This window comes from Xiphias gladius, chromosome 7, assembly GCF_016859285.1.
Source record: "Xiphias gladius isolate SHS-SW01 ecotype Sanya breed wild chromosome 7, ASM1685928v1, whole genome shotgun sequence".
NCBI lineage: Eukaryota > Metazoa > Chordata > Actinopteri > Istiophoriformes > Xiphiidae > Xiphias > Xiphias gladius.
Window position 1 is genome coordinate 24195925 of NC_053406.1, and position 22206 is coordinate 24218130.

Genomic DNA, 22206 nt, shown 5'->3' on the forward strand with positions numbered 1-22206 from the left:
CGGAGCAATACTTGCCTCTTTGGGTGTCCACATACATTTGTCCATACACTGTATGTCAGAAATGTTAGGGAACTCTTTTCATTCTGAAACTCCAGTACAATTTCTCAGTCCCTAGGAGTGGGCATTATGGATAAAATCTATCAAAGTTTATGTAATTGCATATCTATTGATATACTATATTATACTGTGATATAGTTTGTATGTAGGACACACTACATTGAGAAACTGCTTATAGACAAAACAGCCAGATGAAAACGTTTGTTTTTGACTAAACTAGTGAATTAAACCACCAAAAAATTACGATACTTCATATCATTGATGCAAAAAACCCAATATTCCCATAAAATAGTCCTGCTCGTTCATTGGCACATTGCCCGCATTGGCCTAATAAAGCGAGAGATACGAAAGGTACAGCCACCCACCGTCAATTTGAAGACCGATCCGCCATTCTCGATTGAATACATCATACATGTTTTTGTTTAGGCAGGCACACGGCTTGCCCGTTTCTTTCATGTATTTACGAAAAGCAGGTGTCTAGGCAAGTGTGGGGTGACTCTTAGTGCGCAACTTAAACAATGTAGCCCTCATTGCAAGTGTTGCTGCTGTTGAAAGCTGTTCGCTTTCATTTGACATATATATTTTAACTTGACGAGTTTTTTTAAACAACAGCTGCATGTCACAACACCATCGTGAATACACTGATTCAACATTTGTAATTCAGAGGCACACTGAAACCAAAATATCTGAGCCAAAAAAAAAAAAACGTAAGAACAGTGTTTTCTTTAACTTTGTCTCTACGATGCAGTTGTATTCAGCAGGTTGTTTTGCTGAGAATCAGGGTGGGAGATAAATTCAAGGCAAATGCTGGTCATGTCTGGCATCGGCTGAAGTTTATTTAGCTCAGTACCACTTTGGCAGGTATCTAGCGCTGAAAAAAAATGTTAATTTCTAGCCTGATGTGAGTTACTCTGAGGAAATTGCACCAGGAAATACTAAGAAGTAAAGAGAGCTTCTGGTCAGTTGCCCAAGAGCCATACAGAGAAGTCCATTTCATTTTTTTGCGCTCCTCTGTCAGCTTCCCCAAATGAAATGACCACTGGCGGGGATCGTGGAGGATGTATTTTATGAAAGAGTAATACCGTTGTAGCATAAACAGAAAAAAGTTCTTGACAGTGCCACCTCCTCCCCGGTCTCCCCACCTAGTTAATTTCCTCGGAGCCTGCAGGGCCCGCCGGTAGGGGTAGTTGACAGAGGACTTCTGACAACCCCGAGGAGAGCCGACACCAACAGCACCAGTCTCTTCCTCGCTTGCAGCCAGATTGGAAGATGTTCAGCATGCAGAGAGGAGATGAGACAAACCAGGGGAGCCAGGAGGGTTGCTCATGCAGAGCTGGCTAAGGCTGAAATGTCTGAGAGCGACACTGTGAGCACACACTGCCACACAGAGGCTGCAACTCATACCTCAGCCACAGCCTGCAACTACAGTAAATAAACCTGTGGACACTACAATTTTTAACTCGGTTTCAATGTTGTTAACTAATCATTTAAAGCTGAATGCAGAAAATGTCTGAGTGTCACCTTCATCTGACATCCGAGTTGATATGAGCTCAATAAGTGTGTAACTTAGCTTTTGGAGGCCCATTTGAAGTGCGACACCAATTGGCAGTCTGCAGCTCACATATTTCAATTGTGTCTTTGTGACTTTTCACAGCAGACTTTACATTTTAATCTACATAATAGCCAAGTTCACGATTTCAAAGTGATATGACGAGGCCGAATTCAAGCCCAACTCTTTTCTCCACTCTCTCCACAAGTCTGCCACTCACAACATAAACTGGACAGAGGAATGCACGTGCAGCCATTTGCCCCTATCAATGTCAAATCACGCCCCAGTATTCCTGAGTCAAGGGAATGAAAGCCAGTGTATGGTACAGACAAAAATGTATGGTACAGGGAGAAGAACTGAGACAGGCAAGCTCAAACAACAGCATCAGGAGATGCTGAGGCTCTCCGGGCACAGAGAGGAAAACACATCACTCAAGTTGTTTGAGTCTGATGAATTTTTAGTGTAGTGTTGAAGCTTGGCAGAACACAATCTACAAGTAATAGAAAGTGCTGTTTTGATTCCTGCAAGGAAAAGCGTGGGGTAAAATCTTGACACTTCGAAGGAATATTTTTCTGTGTCACAAAGTTGCATTCTCTATTCAGTGTATGCCACCAAAGGAAAGACCTAGATGGGCCAGACACTCATGAAACTCCAACTGTTACGATCAGTGCCCAAGCAAGGGACAAGTTTATCATAAACCTACCCAGTGTCTCAAAGCACAATGGAGTCATAAACTGCTCTTGGAAGGAGATGGAAGGTTGAATGAGTTCTTCATATCCGGAGTAAATTACAGTCGGGTTTCAGGACAGCACAGGATTTTTGTCAGAAGCGGCAGCTGCAGTGGTGAAGGAAATGGTCCCAGAACCCCTGCCGAGAGAATCTAGTCATAATTACTAGAAGTTAATGGATCCAACTAGTGATTTCGCATGTTTTAGCACATTTACTACAGACAACTTAGACTTTCTAATAGTGCTCACCATTTTCCAAACAACGCCGTCGTGTTCCAGCTTTTCTTTTTCTTTCACATTTTATTTTGGTATTTTTTTATCATCGTACCCATGGTGTGCAAAGGTGCTCTAACCTTAACCAAGTACTTATTTTAACCCAAACCGAGTATTTTTTGTGCCTAAACCCAACCAGACCGAGACACACAACCTTATCCACGCATTTCTCATTGTTACCATGACGACGGAGGTCCAATACACCTGCCGTTGGTAGGCTTTTCCGAGGGTAGGGACAAACAACCTATGTGGTCATTTAGGTTGGAGGACTTGTTGAATACTTTCTCTGGTTATGCCTCAACAGTATAACAATTACAGAACCTTTTGCTGAAATGATCAGTGGATTAACTGACTAGTCATTTAACAGAAAAATAAATTGACGAATTATTTTTTAATCGATGTTTCTTTTCTGTTCTATATGGTTGTAGATGAAATATCTTTTCACAATTTTCTGAGATATCAGAGACCAAAACAATCTATCAATTCGGCTTATTTATCAATAACAAAAATAATCAGTTGCAGTCTGATATACAGTAATTTCATAGGGTTAATTAACTGTGTTCAGTAGCTGGCTTAAGTAAAAAATAAAAAGTAAACCTTTGGGATCTGAAATATTTAATGTCAAGGACCCCAAATTGACACATATTCCTGTTCGATTTTGTCCCAGAACCTCGAATAGCTAAAAGATTGTTGCTGTTGATTAAGTATTGAATTAACTTTGGTCCTCATTAATAGGGAAATGATAGCAGTGAGAATGAAACCTCATTAGAATACTCCCTCATTGCTCTAACTGTGATCATTTCTAGTGAATTGAATTTCATGTGAATTGAACTCATTTGAATTACCAGAAAGCTCCTGGATCCCCCTGCAGGATCCCCCCTGGGGGGGTCCCTAGATTCCACTTCGGGAACCTCTGTCTCTACCTGTGCAGCAACACCCCCAGCTAATCTTTGAGACTCAATTATTCATATTCAGACCTGATTAGGAGCTGAGGTTGTTTCCAATTCAAATAGCAGTTAGTGTTGGTAACAGCCCCCATGAGGTCGTGAGGATGTCTCTCCCTCCCCTCTCTCTCTCAGTTCTAATTCTACAAATTCACACCTGGCTGCCAAGGTGAGAGATCTGGAAAGATAGCCAAATAATAATGTGTGGGAGTGAGAATGTGTCCAGGGCAGCCCTGGCCACTGTTACTTCGACTAATGGTGGCCATGTCCAGCCGCTGATTAATTAAACATCCCTTGGGGTCAGGGAGTCATGGAAGGCGATGTAATTTATCATCTGGCTGATGCATAATGGAGTGTGCTCCTGCAGAGTCTCTCATTAATAGTGATAAACTCAGTCATTGCATCCAAGGCCTCTTCGCAAATACGGCGAGGCCAGGGTGGGAACGGCACAGGGACGTGTCTGCTCAAGGGACTGCCGCTATTTGCTCCTGTAAATCAGACAAGCGTAATTGTAATCACCTGTATTCACCTCGGACTGAGTGTAACAACGCCAGCTTTCCCGAACTTCAGGGACATACAATATAGTCGGAATGCTTTCGGGGAATGTGTTTCCTGCAGTGGCCATTTCCAAAAGGTAGAAATAAATAACATAAGCACTAAATTTGAAGCAAATAAATCACCTTTACAAACACCACAAAAAACAGGGGTCATATTAGTTTGGAAACCAGTTACAGCGACATTTGCATGTGTGTCTGTCATCTGTCACACCTCTGTTGGTTAAGTTCAGCGTGCGAACACTCCTCTTCTTTGATTTTGCAGTGTCGTTGTGTTTGGCATATCCAGTCATCATTTGTGAGACAGTTTGCCTCTCTTGAGTTATATGTGCAATTTTGAATTGTCATTTCTCTATAAACTATTGGACATAAACTCGAAGCTATAATAACTGAATTTTTTTTTTTTGGCAACGTTAGGGCAGTGGAAACAAACTATAAACAACACCGAGTTACACTTTATGTAGATGTAGCAAACTTGTTAGCATGCAGGTGGCCTTTCACACATCAAGTAGATACAGAGCAACATTATCATTCATCTGTAATTGTGTTTCTTTCCACTAGACAAGTGCAAATACAATATTCTCTCTCCTTTTAGCAGTTGTTAGTCTCTTAACTCCTGAGAAAACTATCTGGCTCCCTCGTTGCTAAATGCTTCAATATGTTCAACAGCTATTTGCTAACTTTGCCTGTCTGCCCTTTGAAAACGATGCTATGGGAGGAATGAGAGTGAACCAAAACAGTAAAGCTGCAGGGTTGTAAAACCAAAACAGTTAGCTGAAAGACGCTATAAAGCTCTGTAAAGCTGAGAGGAACTGCAGGGTCAGCTGATAATTCTCTGTAGGTTCATCACTACAAGGGCCCCTTTCACGTTAGACACTCATTAAACCCTTTGTTGTGATTTAAAAAAATGCTGATTGTATCCGATTTAAACTTACAGATTTACCAACGAACAAAAAATGCAAAAAGAGGATTAAGAAAAAGCTGAAGGACTAGCTTAAAATTTCTGGATAACGTGTACTAAAAACATTAGCTCGCCATCTAACAACTAACAAAACGCATACAGTCATAGGTTATTTCAGTGGCGACGGCATACGTGGCCTGGCAGCACAGATACACCTTTTCGCCATCTGGCCAACGCAACTAAACAGAAATCTGTCTCTGAAATTAAAAAGCCAAACGCAACCGCGAAGCAGCAGATAGCTATCCAGTCTGCCCGACAGCCATTAAACGGGTTGCTTTGAAAATTTGTTTTGCTTTGCCAGACCTTGTCCATAGCTAATAAATGTAACTAATTCGCATTCATCCTAAATACAACCAACCTTTGTGTCCGTTTCACTCCGCACTTGGCATTGGGTGCTTACGTTGTTGTGTCCTCGCCCTGTACTTAGGTGCTGTCTCAGAAAATTGTCAACCCCCCCCCCCATGACTCATGTTCTAGCTAAGCAGCCGTGAGCAAGTCTAAAACCGCGACCAGTCATCTTCCTCTGAGACAGAGATTTAAAGGCCTCAAGAAGCCGTCTAACTCGTTAAGTAACCCCAGATTCTGAAAATCCTTCAGTGGACTAAAATAGAACCCCATGATCTGACTCTAAGCTTGGTCACATTTTAACAGCCCCCCCCCCCTTTTGCATAACATAATGGAAAATGTAACTTGATACTTCAGAAGAGACAAAGGGATGAACTGGGACCAATATGATGTAACTATTACAAGAAAAGAGACTTTGAAATCTCTTTCATCTTTGTGTAATGGAGAGAGAAAATCTCTTTTCCCCGGTCGGACTTCTCTGCATTATGTATACTATGGATTATTGAAAATATTTATTAAATTAACAAATCTTGCTTTTATACGCAATCACAGATTCACCAGTTGGATTAAATTTTCAGCGTCTATTTCTCCTCTCTCATGTCTACTCAAATCTGAATGTCAGCCCCCCTCTCACTGATTACTTTCTTGATTCGCAAGTGTTGCTTTTCAGCGTCTATTTGAACAGCAGCCGAGGACCGAGCACGACAGAGACTTCCCGACACTGTGTAAATTAGCACCGTCTGTGATCAGCTTTTCTTTCTCGCCCTCGCCGGTAAATGCAGCAGCATGACCCAAAGAGCACGCCGGTGCTCATTGCCTGCCATTTTTTCCCAGCTTCTCTGGCTGAGCTGCGGAGGCGTGACTCAACTGAACTTCCCCCCGCTAAGCGGAGAACAGCCACGAGGCCCTGCAGCTATACCCCAGCTGGAATATCAGAGCATCTGTCCCCCCCTGCGGCTTGCCTTTCAAACAGCGCAAGGCCATCTTCTCCCAGCACCAGCGTTTTTCAAAAGGCAGAGGCAACGTTTGGGGAATATATTATCATCACAACCCAGGCCCATCTGGTGGCACAACACCTGGGAGGGCGTTTTAACTGATTCTCAAGCCCACACCAGGAGGGAAACTCTTGCCCAGCAACACTAATACAGAATCCCTCTGTCATCGCTAGTTTTAATCATTAAAATTCATTTTCATGCACTCCCTTTTCACTGTCTTCCAGAGGTGAAGAGTAAAGGTGACATCTGATAAGGAAATGGCTTTTTTTTTTTTTTTTTTTTTGCTTCTTTTATCTGAGTGCTGATATTAGATATTAAAGTCGATGAAAGGAAGATCTATTTCCTTGTGGCCAATGCAAAAATCACAAAGGTGCAGCAATGAATGGCATGCCGGGTTATAATATGGCAGAAGATCCAGCAATTTTTCATTTAGAATAGATGACAATCAAAGCCAATAAAAGCGTTGAAGCTCCAATATTTCCTTAAAATGAAATCCTCCTTTCTTTCCTCCTGAAGGATGTTTTGGCAGGATTTGCTGATTACATGGTTCACGTAGCTTTGACAAAAGAGGAAATTGGTTTCTTCATTATTCTGTTCCACTGGGACACAACAGGTCTCAAGTAGACAAAGATGGTCTTGACCTGACCTTTGTAAATATTCAGATGTTGTGCATTCCTAATGAGGACCACGACACAAAGAGGAAGAGTGACAGAAATCACCTCAGCACATCCTTTCTTTCCGGAGAGGGAATAAATTAGCTTCCTCATCAAATACACCGTTGCCAAGGTGTGTGCGCGTTCATTACAGGATGACGCAGCCGGCACCTGAACACAGAAACCCAAACAAACAAGTGCACAAGAACTGGAAGAATGATTGTATATTGATTACCCGAACTGGAAAAGAAATCATTTGTCTTATAATGCACATTGATTTATTTTTCTCCCTGTAAAATAAAAGGCATTGACAGAGCATTCTGCTCTATGTGCAGGTATGCGGTAAGTTCAGACTTTCTGGAGTACTAAATCAGATGTTAGGAAACCAGACTTAGTGGATGTTCAGTCAGGAAGATCCACTTTTCTCATGCATGCTTCTTTATGTTTATACATATAAATTGTGTGCAGTCACTCTATCCCGTTGTGCCTTTTGTGTTTCCATTAATCACTCTCTACCCATTAGGTCTTGCCAAGTCTGTTGTCAACCACTGCTGCTGGCAGATTTTTTATTTTTTTTTTAAAAAAGTCCCTTTTCTGCTGTTTTCTAGGTGTCCACTCCGGTCTAGAGTTACATGACTCACCTCCACCACCTCCCGTTTTCAGCATGAGCCAAAGCGGAATAGAGCCCCAGGTGCTGTTCAACATGACTGTCAGGAAGTCCCGGCTCCGGGTCGGCCCAGCCTTTCAACTGAAGATCAACACTAGGAGGAGTGTCTGCGGTCGCCACGGGGTCATCATCAGTGTGTTCCCAAGGTCCTTTGTTTCCACAACACACTTCCCAACAGAATGTTAATGGTGGAATATTCTGCACACCCGTATTATATTCTTTGACAGTGTTTTTAAATGATTTCATGTTTTAAACTGATTATTCCCACAACATGCATGGCTAAGGTACATTTACAGGAAAATGCTGTTTATTTCTGGGTCTCTCTTTTGTAACTTAAGGGGACATTGCCAAAACTGATGGCCACTAGTTTTTTGTTTTTTTTTTTGGTTTGGTTTGTTTGTTTTTGTTGAGTGATTAATTTGGTTCTTAGTTGTTGGGTTTTTTTTTTATTCTTCCAGTAATATTAGTTTTTTATGGAGCACATTTTAATTAGTGTAATTATCTCAGCGGCTTCTACACTTCCCATCATTTTCAACTGTTTTGAGAAAGTATCATTTAAGTATCAAATAGTGTTGGGTTGTTGGATAGGTTGTGTTTAGACTGTAGTGCCTGCAATGTTTTATAATAAGTAGTAGGTCTGTGGATTTAAGCCACGAGTTCCAAGAAACTGCCTGCAGAGCTCAGAGACAGGATGGTGTTTAGGCACCGATCTGGGGAAGGCTGCAAAAAGAAAATCTGCTGCACTAAAGGTTACCGAGACCAGGGTGGCTCACAATAATTCGTTAGTGGAAGAAGTGGGGAACAACCGTGACTTTTCCTGGAGCTGGCTGCCCAGCCGAACTGAGCAATCAGGAGAGAAGGGCCATGGTAAGAGAGGTGACCAAGAACCTACTGGTCACTCTGGCAGAGCACCAGAGATCCTGTGTGGAGATGGGAGAAAGGTCCAGAAGGACAGGCCTCAATTCTAAGCATCATGTCTGGAGGAAACCAGGCACTGCTCATCACCTGCCCACTACCATCGCAACAGTGAATATAGAGTTATATATATATATATATATACACACACACACACACACGCACACACACACACACACACACACACACACACACACACACATTAGCCCCTTCACTGTGGCAATTGGTGAGTGTTGCAGCAGCTTAAAACCATTAACGACTTACAAATGTCTGCATTGTGGCAAACAGATCTAATGGTAAAATGCCATTTCTGCATCTAATCAGTACATTTTTTCTTTGCCGGCCCGTGTTAAACGGGGTGTTACACTGTAACGCCTGCAAGTGCTGCGATTGGTCGCCGTGTATCATAAATGGTGTAATGGTGTCAATTCTATTAGCAAGGGCTTTAATAATCATTTCATTGTCTTTTTAATTAACAGTAACAGGCAATAGCTGGAGGGGAGAATTATATCTTTTATCATTCAGGTGTAATGGGATTTTAGAGTTGTGCATGACGTGTTTTTTTCTTCTGGTAAAATGAGGTAATACGGTTTGCCTAAAATCTTTCAATAACACCTGTGGTATTTATGATATTACTTTTTCAGTAAATGCGCAAGCTGCTAGCAAAGACTTTCAATCCCACTTGGGATGAATATCAGAATGGAAGCATTACTATTCGCCTTTAGCTATTACATAACACTACATATTAGCAACATACATAATTAGATCTCCCATTTTTTGTTTTGGATAATTCTGCAACACAAGCGTGTTTGGAAGCATCTTGTACACAAAGTTTAAATATCATTTGCATAATACCTTTTATAAAATTATGCATTTTTGAATTACTACACAGTCACTCATTATTACCCTTTGTACCGTATGTCGTGAAAACATGGGGCTGTTCACGGTTTGAAAAGAAAAAATGAGCATCGAGGGAATACGGGGCCCTGGAAATCATACAATAAGTACAGTCCTAGAAGCCATATGCTCAGTTATTCTCCACCAGTGTGTATATTCCAGTGGGATAAGATCATTTATTCTCAATGGCGTCCAATCACTGAAGAGTATCTGTTTATGTCTCTGCACTAATGTCAAAAACACAGTCACACACCGCTGTAAACCAGTGCCCAAAAATCTACCGGTCTGAAAGGTAATTCTCATCCGATTCTAATCTGGATTCGAATGTAAGACCCAACTAGAGCAATGTTGATCATCAAATGTACTAAACCTAGAGAGGATTACTGTGAAGCTTCTGTGTTGGCTGAGGTTGCCTTTTTAAATACGAGTGAGAAATGCCATCTTCTTCTTATTAGCTCTGCATTTATCACCGCTAAACAGACTGAATGAATATTGACTATGCAAAGAATAATATCTTACAAGGCACAAAGTCTGAGCTATTCAACATATTGCTCCCCAGTAAATGCAGACTCATGAGCTTCGCTGAAACCTCCTCCCAATAATTTAATTTCCCTCCTCATTTTCCTCTACGCCTCGTTGTGCGTCCTCACTGTCTGCGGAGTTGCGAACCTGGCGTTCTTTCCCTCAGGATCTCCCACCATATGCCACTCTATTCTTCCTACCTTCGGCATGCCACTTCTCTGCAATGGAATTAATATTTCACAGGCGGCGCCTCGGCCATTTTTCTTGCTGACGAATTGGAGGTGGAAAGAAAGTTTCCAACCAGCCGCAGAACAGTAAATATTAAAGCGTTTCCCTTGGAAGTTCCCCCATCCAGCGCTCCTTATGTACACTGTCAAACGCATGCTCTCGTGCCATTTCTCACTCTCCCTGTCTTACTCTCACTCCTTTTCTATCCATCTATCCCTCCCATCTCGTCTGCTGCACCATCTGTGCAGCTGTAATAAGAGAGACTCCTCTTGTGCTCTCTTTCGCTCTCTCGCCTGCTCTGCCCTCCTGATTCCGGCTCGTCCCCCTCTCCGGGCCTCGCTGTTAGACCGACTTGTTGGCGTCACACGATGGAGCTACCGTGCAGTCAGAATTGCCGTGTACAAAAATGGCTTTCGTAACAGCCTGCAACACACTTACACCGAGCCCTGCCAGGTAACACAACACTTCCATCTTTCTGTGAAGGCGTGCCGCAAGCGTAAATGTGAGAACCTTACGTGTGCTTCGTCCGTGGCATGTACAAGACGCGTGATCACTCTCAATTACTCCGGCAAAACAAAACCATCTCCCTCTCATAGCAAAGAGTGCACAAACCCTACATCTAACAATTCAAGGCCTCACCACCAGCACACTATTGATCTGAGTCAGTCATCATACTGACATCCCACTCAGCTGGATAATGGAAAAATCAGTGTGACATATTGTGTGTAATTCTCTTGGCTTATGGTTCCAACACAATAAAGCCGCCTCTGAGGACAAACTCAAAGTATATGATTAGCCTTTTCTTTAACAACGTAAAGTGTATGGTAGAAGCCTTCCATCAGCAGGCAAGGACACAGTGTCACGCTGCAAATACTGATAGGCTTTTTCTGGTTTCCATATTGACTGTATGCTCGCCAGAACGCAAAGGCATGACTGGGAAAACAAAGCACATCCTCCAACGCAACAAAGAGCTCTACCGCCTCACAGTGGCACATTTGGGCAACACTCCTGAATATTTTGGACGACAGGGGAGACCTCAAATGGGAAAAAAAACTGTTAATCCTTCTGAGATATCTGGGTTTTAAGGGGGAAATGGGCTTGTCTGACCAAGGAAATCAGTCGACACGCAAAAATAGCAGTTGTGCAAAAAAGGTTTGTGGAACCCTTCCATTGATTTATTTGGAATTTCTGTATTTTTGTATAAAACCCTGATGAATTTGATTTTCTTATTTTAAAAGGTATATTCACTTAATTTTCAAAGAAAGTGAAATTGAAAGAAAATAAATTTTCAGGGCCTTTGGGGTATACGAAAATTGCTTTTCATTCTTATCAGCCTCTTACGTGGGAGCGATATGATACTACATGAACAGACTATTTTGAGAAAAGTTTGTTCATTTGACACAAGAGATGGCTTCAACTGGGCTCGTGTCTGCCCTTTTCTCGTTGGTTTGAAGTGGGCGAGGCTCAGTTGGACAAAGCTGATATTACACACTTCTGTTCGCCAATCAGTTTAGCTACATTTGAAAAAAACATGCAAATGACAGATGTGGAGTTCTTTGCTCAATTAAATCTGCTCAAACCAAACCCACACAATCCCGAAGAAGCAGAGGCAGCTGAATTTTTGAATGTTCAAGCATTAATAATTAAAGATGTAATTATGGACTTTAATTGTTGAATGTTTAGGCCTAAATATTTAATGTAATAGAAAAATACTAAAGATTTAAAGCCAAGTTTTCAGGGTCTCTAAGCAAATGGAATTTCAAACACGGACAGATTGGGATGAGCCGTTTACTCAAAACATTAAGCCAGAAATGTTCCACAGCTGCACTTGACAGTGACATGTAGAAAAATAGAAAAGAGCCAACCAGGACCCTCACAAAGGGATATAAAACTTGTGGACTGCATAATCAAGGTGATTTGCTTTAGATGCAGGTTGGTTTGTTTGTTTGTTTTTTGACAGCTGCCTCAGTCTCAAGTTCAAGGGTAGAGATCAGCTGAGACAATATCACATTTTCCACTCTCTGATAGCTCTTCCTTCCATTAGATTGGATTTTAAAATCTCCTCTTACGCAAGAAAACTTCTATAGGAACGATTCCTCAAGAGTTATTGATTAAAAAAGCCCGATATCTCTGGACAGTGCAGAATCAATATTACTAAACTGTCTCATATCTATTGTATAATGCCTCCGGTTAGCCAATCCTTCCAGTTTAGAGGTCACGGAGCTGGCCTAATTTTCAAACAATTTAGCTGCTAAGCCGGAGAAAAAACAGTTTTTTTAGGATGCCACAGTCATAATTAGGGAAATGCATTACACAGGAAGGCAGGCATGATCCCTCAACAGGTTCCTGATGAGGGGATACTGAATGGGAGTCTCTGGTCGCCGAGGCACCATCCCCGGCTCTCTGATCCAACCGTCAGCCAGCCAGCCTCCTTACACATCCCCATCGAGGTCTTCACAGACTGGGGGGATGTGGGCGGGGAGGTGAATTATCCTGGCAATGCGGAGCAGGGTCCCTGCAGCACCGAGTGGGACTCAGCGGCACCACGAGGACTCAGTGGTTAATGAGCAGTCTTTGTGATGTGTGCCGCAGGGGCTAGGGAAGGCTGAGCCAGGAAACCGTAATGAAGCGCAGGCCTCCGTCTAAAGCCACACAGACATTCAAAGATATGAATCCACCTCTGTTGTCCTCCGCCTACTTTTCTTCCCACTTTTACTGCTGTTTCCTAAGATTTCACACACTTCTGCAAATCATCCTGCATCTTATTCTCATTATGGAAATGAGGGAACGTGTTCGGCAGAATATTAGGTTTTTTAGCAAATGTAGGGCCAGAGGTACATACAGTAAAGAGGATTCGTAGAGATCCATGTAGAATTTTAAAGACATGAATGAATTAAATAAAGTCTTGAATTAAACAAAACGACTCCCCTGTCCTTAACCACACTGCTTCAAACGTGTCTTCTTGCCTGTACACTAAATCTTAAGATTCTGGGTTCGATTGGAAACGTTGGTGCACCTTCTGGACTAAAAAATAGGCTTGTATGTGCATGCTAGTTTGTATGCAGTGGCAGTCACTGGATGACTGGTGGGGACAGGTCACCATGACCTTTGCTTCCACAACAACATGTAATGCACTTGTCACTGCCGCTTTACAATTCATGGAAGGCGCTCCTCGGAGCAACGTCCTCAGATTTACGTAATTATATGCGCGCGCACGCAGGCAGGCGCACATACAAACACGTTGTGGTTTGACCTCATCGCCGGCAAATGCTGGACAACTTCTTCCACACTTTACAGCTCAGTCTCATTAACCGAGCAGGACGCATTTCTGCTAAAACGGCATGTTAACGCGCGAGTTATCAAAAGGCGCAGGTTCTACTTGAGTTGCTGCTGTCAGCGAGGGCTGAAAACATAATGACTGCCGCCTGCTGCTTGAACCTCTCTCAACACAGCGTGATGCGCACGGCTGCTACTGTAAGGATGTCACGGTCGTGCATGGGGGTGGGAAAGGAATGAAAAAAGAATGTCAGCGATACGACTCGATGACGGAGGCTCACCATGCCACATTACTAGAGTGTGATCCGCAGGGTTGCAGGGGCCACTGCACCTATCGGCCCTTTGCCCGTTTAGGTTGCACAGCCAATCTGTTTTGTGCGCTCATGCTAAAGAGAGAGAAATGCGGTGAAATCCCTGCTCGGGCCTCGTGTTTTCACAGCCAAGAGCAATCCAATTTCTTCTTTAAGAATCAAATTTCTCATCAATTTTGTTTTTCGGACAACCATTTGAATATCTATACGGACTTAATTTCATGCTTGACCTGCATATCACCGTAGATGTAAGCAGAAATGGCAAAGACGGAATGACTTCCTCAGAACAATCAGAGATGGCAAAAAATGTTGACTTCTCTTTGTTTCTCTTTGAATTAACCAGTACGTTTGAGTGAGTCACAATCAACTGTTTACAATTCCTTCGTCAAGTTTTCAAGCCCCGACCTCTAAGCCTTGATAAGAGTCTGAATTCGAACTGAAGAAAAGTAAGGTTATTGGTCATCTAAACAACATAGCCCATCATTTCAGACTTTTAATGTCAATTGGGTTTAATAGTGGTGGCCTTTAAGTGCAAAACTCAACATTTCACAAAGTGGGAAACAAAATAGGTACTGACCATCTTTCTTAGAGCTACACTCCTCAAGATGTTTATGAAATCAAACCGCATTTTTGATTATATTTGTGGTCATCATTTTTAATCCTCTATATATCAGTTTTCATTGTTAGTGGCAGAGTCCGCCAAAAACGCGATGTATTTTTCGGCGCGGTTAGCAATGCTGCGTCTTCTGTCTTCTTGTTGTGTTTTGCCACCTGCCACCACATACATCTGTTCTACGTACGTATAAAAAGGAACAAAAATAATCTTAACGTGCAATGATACTGGCCGTTGTTTGATGAATTATTTGTTTACTGAAGTGTTATGGAACATGCAAACACTGCACGTTCCATAAACTTAGTGTCGACTCTGTGTGGGAATTCACCACTGTGCAGTATTTAATATGTGATAAAGCCACCAATGCCATCTAAAATTCTTTGGTTGATTTTCAAAAAATTGTATAAAAGTGTCTTGAGGAGTCACATATAAGAAAGACTACTAGGTTTTAAACATCATTAAAGCATTTTACTTCACATTTGATTTCTTACATGAGCTCGTACACAGTCCAACTTCCTCTTGCATGCAAACAGAGCCTCGGTGGGAGTCAAGGTACAGCACAGAATTAAACTTTATGATCGAATTAAGTGAATAACTTTTTGTAATGTCAGTTCAATATCTGTGGCAACTAAACGTTATGATCCAAGCATCAACGAGAACTAACAGCCTGCATTACTAGAGAGTCCGGCAGCGCCTAAATGATTTGACTCATGTACCTCTAACGATAAATACTAAAACATTCATCAAAGGAATTCTTTGCTGTGATAAATCATATGTTGTTCCTTCTGCAAATAAGAGCGATCCTTATCATCTAGGACTTTGAAAAATAGCACATTTTTAATGTCATTTTGTGTTTGTCTGAGTTCTCTCAGTGTGCAGTAGTGATGTAGTGCAGTGAAACCAGGAATAATAAAATCAAATCTCCAGTCAGGCTCTGTTGTCACCTCTGATTCATTGGAGCATTAGAGTGGCTGAGATGACCAGAGGCAGCAGGAGACCAGAAAACACACGTCTGCTTCCCGAGGTGAGAGTCGCCCCATACTGGTCCAGGAGCTGCAGGGCCACGCCGTTGGTCCAACCAAAACCCGCCTGCAGAAAGGGCAACGCAGAGGAGCAAGAGGGATCTTTTTAATTTCACTCAGCACATTACCAAAGCAGCAAAACACGGTGATAAAATCAAGTGAATAAAAACACTAAGAAATAAAAGTGATTGATTTGTATAAAATCGAAAGGAAGTAACAAAAATAATCACAAAAAAAAACCCCAAAATGATAAAGAAGTAAATAGGAGTGAGAGTATATGTGCATGAGCGTGCAAATGTGTTCAGGTTAGGAAGCAGAATTGACAGGGCTTTGCATGAAATCAGAAGGACTAGTGTGAGTTTAAGCACATTCAGCGCCGGAAAGGAAATACCTGAACTCCATATTCTCCTCCACCACCAGGTTTGCCATCTCTGTTCACATCGTACTGTCAGGGGGAAGAAGATGACAGATTCTGAGCCAGCTAGGTTATCCTCTGAAATACCAAAACCTAAAAAGACTCACCTTTTCAAACATGGCGCCATACTTCATGTACGCCAACCAGTTTGTCTTGATCCAGCGCTGGGCCAAATCAAATGCCAGTTGTTTAGCATCCTCTGAAGGTAGTTTGGATAAACCTGGGCATACAAGACTTCCATCAATAGACAAACCCAAGAAAATCTTCTGAAACATGAGGCTGCGCAGAGAAAGTATTACAAGTAGCTTGTTTTTCATTGCTTTGGCTCCGCTCTTACCCCAGCAGATTGGATACTGGATACTTGGTGAAGTCAGGGCCCTTTTAGCCACACTGTTCTAAGTTGTGATTCCTGGTAATACACGGTTCCCCCAGTTTTAGGAAAAATTCAGCAGGACAATGATCATACGGACCAAGAACCCAAGGAGTTTTTAGGAACGAAAATCCCTGATCTCTATGATCATGTGTCACGCTCACTAAAGACCAGACTGGGGGCAAAAAGGGAAGCTGGCTACGGTGCGGACCTGGCAGAGCATCACCTGGCCAGGCACAAAGTGTCTGCTGATGTCTGCGGACGGTAGGATTTGAGGTCAAATACTGACTCTGATGACTATGGAAACTTGTCCGGTCACTCTCTGTCTCCTTTAAATGTACCCCACGGAGTTTTTGACCACTCACAGCTCTGTGGAGCAATGTTTTTTACCGGCGGGTTCTGTGGATCTCCAATGTGTTTGCACTGTGCGCACACACACACGTGCTCACACAGATGACGCCATACACATTCCTCCTACTGGTTTCACACGATTGCTTCCTGTCTCAAGAAAACGCTGCAATGCAAACATGGATGATAACAATGTTGGTTTGATAAAACATTAAGGAAAAGTGGCTTTGTAAAGGTCTAAAACGTTTGTTAGACCTCGAAAATACACACAATGTTAAAGATAAATTTGGATGATTTGAAATGAAACTCAACAGGGCGCCTTTAAGGCTGTGGATGTAAAACCTGAAAGTCAGTGGTTTTAAACTGTTTTGTTTCATTTCAAGTCCGGTGTCAGCCACAAAGGTAAAGCCAAATAAAAAGAAAAACATAAACAAAGACATAAAGCTCTGCCATAGCACCACTGTGCATTGTCAGAAAGTACTATGCAAAGACAAGCGAGCAGGTTATTTGACAGCAGATGAATCAGGAAATCCCCACGGCGGCATCCGCGACCCTACCGTTGATGAGCATGTGCTGTAACGGGGGCCACGCGTTGGGGTAGTCCCACTGCTGCCCGGTTTCTCTCAGCGACGTCGGGACGCCGTTGGGGAACCGCAGAGCGCCACTGCCCTGCACGGACAAGAGAGGCGAGAGGCGCCCGAGGAGCGCGCATGGATGAAAGCTGTGTGGTGTGTGCGCGCCATCTGCCGGGCCAAGACGAGCACGGCACATCTAGCGTCCTCCGAGCAGGAGGGGGGGGATAAAACGAGCAACAGAATCTCTCCTCCCTCAGCGACTCCGCCTAAACTTTGAGAGTGGAGCTGCAGTGGCCAGCGGAAGAGGGGACTGGTCGTACTGGGCAGCTGTTTTGAAAAATTAAACCGTCCCTGCTCATTCAACCTTATCTGGACAAATGCAGGTTAAAGGCTCCTTTCACACAGGTGCCATAAATACATAACTTTTCACTTATCCCTAATGTTATCTAGCCACACGGTGTTGGTTTTATTTGTCTAGGGTTTGAGGTATTCTACTGCCAACCCCCACTGGTAATTGGTTTTGGGTTTTTTTTTTTTCCCCAATGGAACCACTTTCCCCTGAAGAAATAGTCCCTAGAAAAACCTGGCTCACATTCTGTTCTGTGATTTATCCAGAGTCACTGGAGCAATTTTTATGTAAAAACAAGATGCTGGTAAAAAAAAAAGTTTTTGATATGCAATTTTCCATGCTTGGGTGCACCTCAAACAAAATTCTATACACATCCATTTTATTGGGATGGAGGCAGAAATCTCTGTGCAAATAAAACCCAATCTGCACTACAGCATCTGCCTGGCCAGATACCGTTGGAGGAAAGTGTGACAAATATGCATCTTTTCTCATTTGGATGAACTGACCCCTAAAATACAAATAAAAAAAGATCTATTCCTCCAGCTTTATTTCGAGAATTGAGACCCCAACGGAGCCTGTAATGTCCACCAACCTTCAGATAGCGTACTGCCCTCTCCCCCATCTCGGGCCGAGAATAGCACTGTGCCCAAATAGGTGCCAGGTTGGAGGGGTAAAACTCTAAGTGTTTCGAGTGCGTCATCAGGTCGTAGTCAAACCAGGCCCCCCTCTCAGCATCCCACAGCACAGACTCCATCGCCCCCCGTCTGCGGGCTGCAGCCTGGTCGTACGGAGCAGCTGAGTCACCATCACCTGTCAGGAAACGGCACGTCAGAGTTGCGTAACGCCAGGTTTGGGAGCTCGGCGCGGTTCGAGGACGAGAGTCAGTTCCAAGGTGAGAGGGCTGCCTAACACACCCACCCAGCATCCTGTGAAATGAAGCGAGCGTCTTCTCATTGAGGCAGAGCAGAGCGTTGAGGTCAGTGGGCAGAATCTGACTGGTGCGGGTCTCTCGGAGGGTGCCACTGCCGTCGCCGTCACCGTCTCTATACCAGCGGGATGTGAAGTCCCAGCCGGACTCTGCACCCGCTTTCAGATCCATCCACAGCTGATCTCTACGGTCTGAGGGCAGGAGAAAACATGAGATCACTAGAAGAGACACAACAAATCTGCACCTTAAGTTTTGCACTCATTCGTGTACGTCTTGTTTCTTGACTGGATGTGCAAAAAGTTAAATATTCAGCCTCTGAATAACATGTTTGTTTCAGTTTTCTAACATTTCTCTAAAGCTTTAGAGGCAACAATCTTCAGAAAACACATTTTGGTGGCAGAAAAATTCAACATTGTAGTGAACAAAATCTGAGTATTTTCCCCTCAAACGGCTTTTCTTAAAAGTGTGGTTTAAATTGTTCAGAGGTGATGTGAAAGAATGAACGTGTTTAACATTAAATATTCATCACAACATGGCACTGAGGTGTTTTTGATATCAAATTTGTTTTGTAAAGATGATCCTCAAACCCATGGGAATATATTCCACTTTTCTGCTGAGGACTAATTATAAAATGCAGCACATTCATTCCAGGACTGAGCTCCCCACAGCATTATCCTTTTTTTTTTTTTTTTTTTGCCTTTCTTTCATTTCTCGGAATGAAATGACCGTAGCAGGGTAATATTTCTCATCCTCATAAAGGGGATCCATTCAGCCACCAAGGACGTGAACGCTAATAAGCCATTACCGTCAGTGAGTCCTTCAGCTAATTCCAGATCATCTATGTAGGATTCAGGCCTAGAGGGAACAAGAGACATGTCAGTGCAGGTGAGGGCACCCCCCACGACACCCATAATCCTGAGTCTGTTTTTGTTGTTCAGTGAATTTCTTGGAGACATACCTGGGCCAGCCCACCCGCACGTGATACCGATTCAGCACGTGCTCTGTCCCATTTACTTTCACAGCCGCAGAACGGTTCTGCATCCAAAATTGGTACTCCCGCTCCAGAGCCGGCAAGGCTGCTCTAGACCACGACAGTTGGCACAGACAGCAGGAAGAAACGGTTCAACTCAGAATACCTTTCGCGGTAAAGCCGGGGTGTTACATTCTAGCACGAAGCGTGTTCAGGAAAATGAAACACTGGAGGCGCAGAGAGACACGAGCACTTAGGTTTTGTTGTTCAATATGCCCTCCCGCTCTATTCTGAGAGAGACGGGAGGCAGCTGAAGAATGATAATGCGTCTGGCAGGACATCAGCCCAGGCCCTAAAGATCACCTGAGGAAATCTTTATCCTTTGTAGCTTGATAGTAGCTCTCCACCATTAGAGTGAGGAACGGAGGCTGACTGCGCCTTTCATAGTAAATCCGCCCACCATTTGGAATGAAGCCATATCTGTAGGAGAGCGATAGAAAAAAAAAATCTTTTATTCCCCAAATCTCGGTGTGCCCCCCTCCCAAAAAAAAGTGCTCCATTAAGCAAATGACTTATTATTCAAAATGAGTATGCTGAGCTGAACTTTTTTTAAGTGCTGTGAAAAAAAAAAAAAAAAGATGAGAGCTGCTTCGAGGCTGACCTGTTGACGAGGTGGAGGAAGTTTTGAATCATCCCGTGGGCCGTGTCCGTCATCTCTGACAGCAGTAACCCGTTGATGACCCAGTAGGAGTCCCTGTCGGGGCACAGAGCAGCTCACGTCACTGCCTGAACGTGGCGCTTGGGCGGCCCCTCAGCCAGACCCCCGTACTCTCTCCTCGCTCTGACCTGGTGAGACTACACTTTAGCTGTCGGGCAGCTGAGCGACAGGCTTCACCGCTCACTCACCAGTAGTAGATTTCCCTGAAGCGCCCCCCCGGCACGACGACGGGATGTGGGACATATATCTGCGAGTAGAGTTCCGGGTGATATTTGACGCCGGCGTGGATCTGCACGAGAAATCCCTTTTAGATTTAAAATCCTTGAACTATTTGCATGTATGTGTATGAATTTGAAAAACCTCATTAGGGCTGCAACTAATGACTGTTTTATTGATTAATCATTTGGTCAACAAAATATCATAAAACACTGAATAATGTGCATCACCATTGCCTCAAGCCCAAGATGACACATTGAAATTGCTTTGTTTGTCTGACCCACAGTCCAAAACCCAAGGATATTCAGAAAACTGTCAAAAATTCACATCGGTGACACTTAAACGTGTGAATTTTGAGCGTTTTTGTTTTTTATCGAATTATCAGATAGTGAGCAATTAACTTTCCACTCCAACTCTTCATCATCACCTTTCTACCAAGGGACTTCCACAGATTATGTATCTTCTCAGCCCAGTCACGTAGTTTTTGGTCTGCTATTCCTCCCAGGAACTTTGGCCTGCATATAAAAATCAACTCATATCAACCATGCGGAGTTTAAAAAAATAAAGTAAAAACTGATTGAGCCCTAAAACATCTGGATCTCACTTGTCACGCCAGTCTGGTGGGGTCCATGACTCAAACTCTGTCCCTGGTTTCTCAAAGTACACACTGAGGAACTCCTGCAGTTTGGCACGTGGGACAGTCTTGTTTGGGGTTTCATTTGAAAGGTTGTGAAAAGCCATCAAAATAACGTCTGCAAATAAAAGAAGCAACCTCATAATGTACTTGTTAAAAAACAAAAATAAAAAAGTGAAACTAAAAATCATTTGCTTTGACTTACCAGGCGTTACCTTCAGCTTCATGTCAACAAAGTACTTGTCGTCATCAAAAAGTTTAGCTTTCTGTACCTGATGCAAGATGGACCCAGTACAATATATCTCACTGAAACAAAACAAACAAAACAAAAAGGGGGGGGGGGTTGTGAGATTATATGAAACACACATTATGAAAAACTTGTTTATTGGCTGCATTTGGTTTTTCCCCCATTCATGTCGAAAAACCACATCCACTTTCATGACTTCAACAGCAGCAGCAGCTGCAGCCTGATGTTAACCCACAGGCATTTTGCTTAACAGCAGCAAGACAGCAGAGAGCTGCCGAGACAACGGTCTGCATTTCCGCCATTAGCGCACAAATTTTTTTTTTACCATAAAATTTAAATACATGGTGTGTGCTGGAAACTCTATGAGAACTCTTAAAAGACAGGAAATTATGAGTCATTTTGCAAATAAGCAGCATTCAGAGGGATTCATTTCATACCTAAAACTTCACCTATGTTGTTTTTTGTGGCAAATACAGTAAAAGAAAGACAAGTTAGACAAGGAGCTGTGAGAAAGAGACACGTGTTAGACACGTGTTAGATTAACTGCTTAGTTCTACAGCCATAAATTAACAACCTTAAGAAAACATTTTCGTGCACAGGAAGCTGACTCAACACAGTCACGCTTAGACACAAACCTTTTAAGGCGAAAAACACTTTCAGTTATTTAGCTTACCTGTCACATGGTGGTGGAAAAACAGTCTTTCCACTGGCCAAAAGAGCAGCTGATGAAAAGCAAAACACCATCCAGCTATGCATCTTGAGCTATAAACTGAAGTGACAACCGAGTACGGGTAAGACTTTGGTCTTAAACCGCTTCTAGGTCAGAGTTTATTTTAAGACATCGGAACAGAGCAGCAGCAACACACTGACATCTAGCTTTGAAAGAACCACTTAGCAGGACACTGCTGCGCTAGGCGAGGAAAACA

The 22206-nt window shown here is 43.0% G+C and overlaps 1 protein-coding gene across 3 annotated transcripts; it reads right to left on the reverse strand.

Moving 5' to 3' along the window:
* Positions 1–14516: 14516 nt before the first annotated feature.
* treh (trehalase (brush-border membrane glycoprotein)) lies at positions 14517–22145 on the reverse strand. 3 transcript variants are annotated; one of them, XM_040129863.1, is made up of 15 exons: positions 21954–22145; positions 21239–21339; positions 21004–21151; positions 20827–20914; positions 20372–20472; positions 20127–20219; positions 19829–19945; positions 19454–19576; positions 19301–19350; positions 18486–18686; positions 18160–18377; positions 17201–17312; positions 16033–16145; positions 15902–15955; positions 14517–15577 (listed from the first exon to the last, which is right to left on the reverse strand). In XM_040129863.1, exons 1-15 carry the CDS (start codon positions 22034–22036, stop codon positions 15440–15442), a joined length of 1740 nt encoding a protein of 579 aa, XP_039985797.1. In that variant the 5' UTR covers positions 22037–22145; the 3' UTR covers positions 14517–15439. The 3 variants fall into 3 exon arrangements, 2 of the variants coding, with proteins under 2 accessions (XP_039985797.1, XP_039985798.1); XR_005707689.1 differs by lacking the exon at positions 17201–17312 and having other exon boundaries at positions 15517–15577; XM_040129864.1 differs by lacking the exons at positions 14517–15577; positions 17201–17312 and having other exon boundaries at positions 15955–16145.
* Positions 22146–22206: the final 61 nt, after the last annotated feature.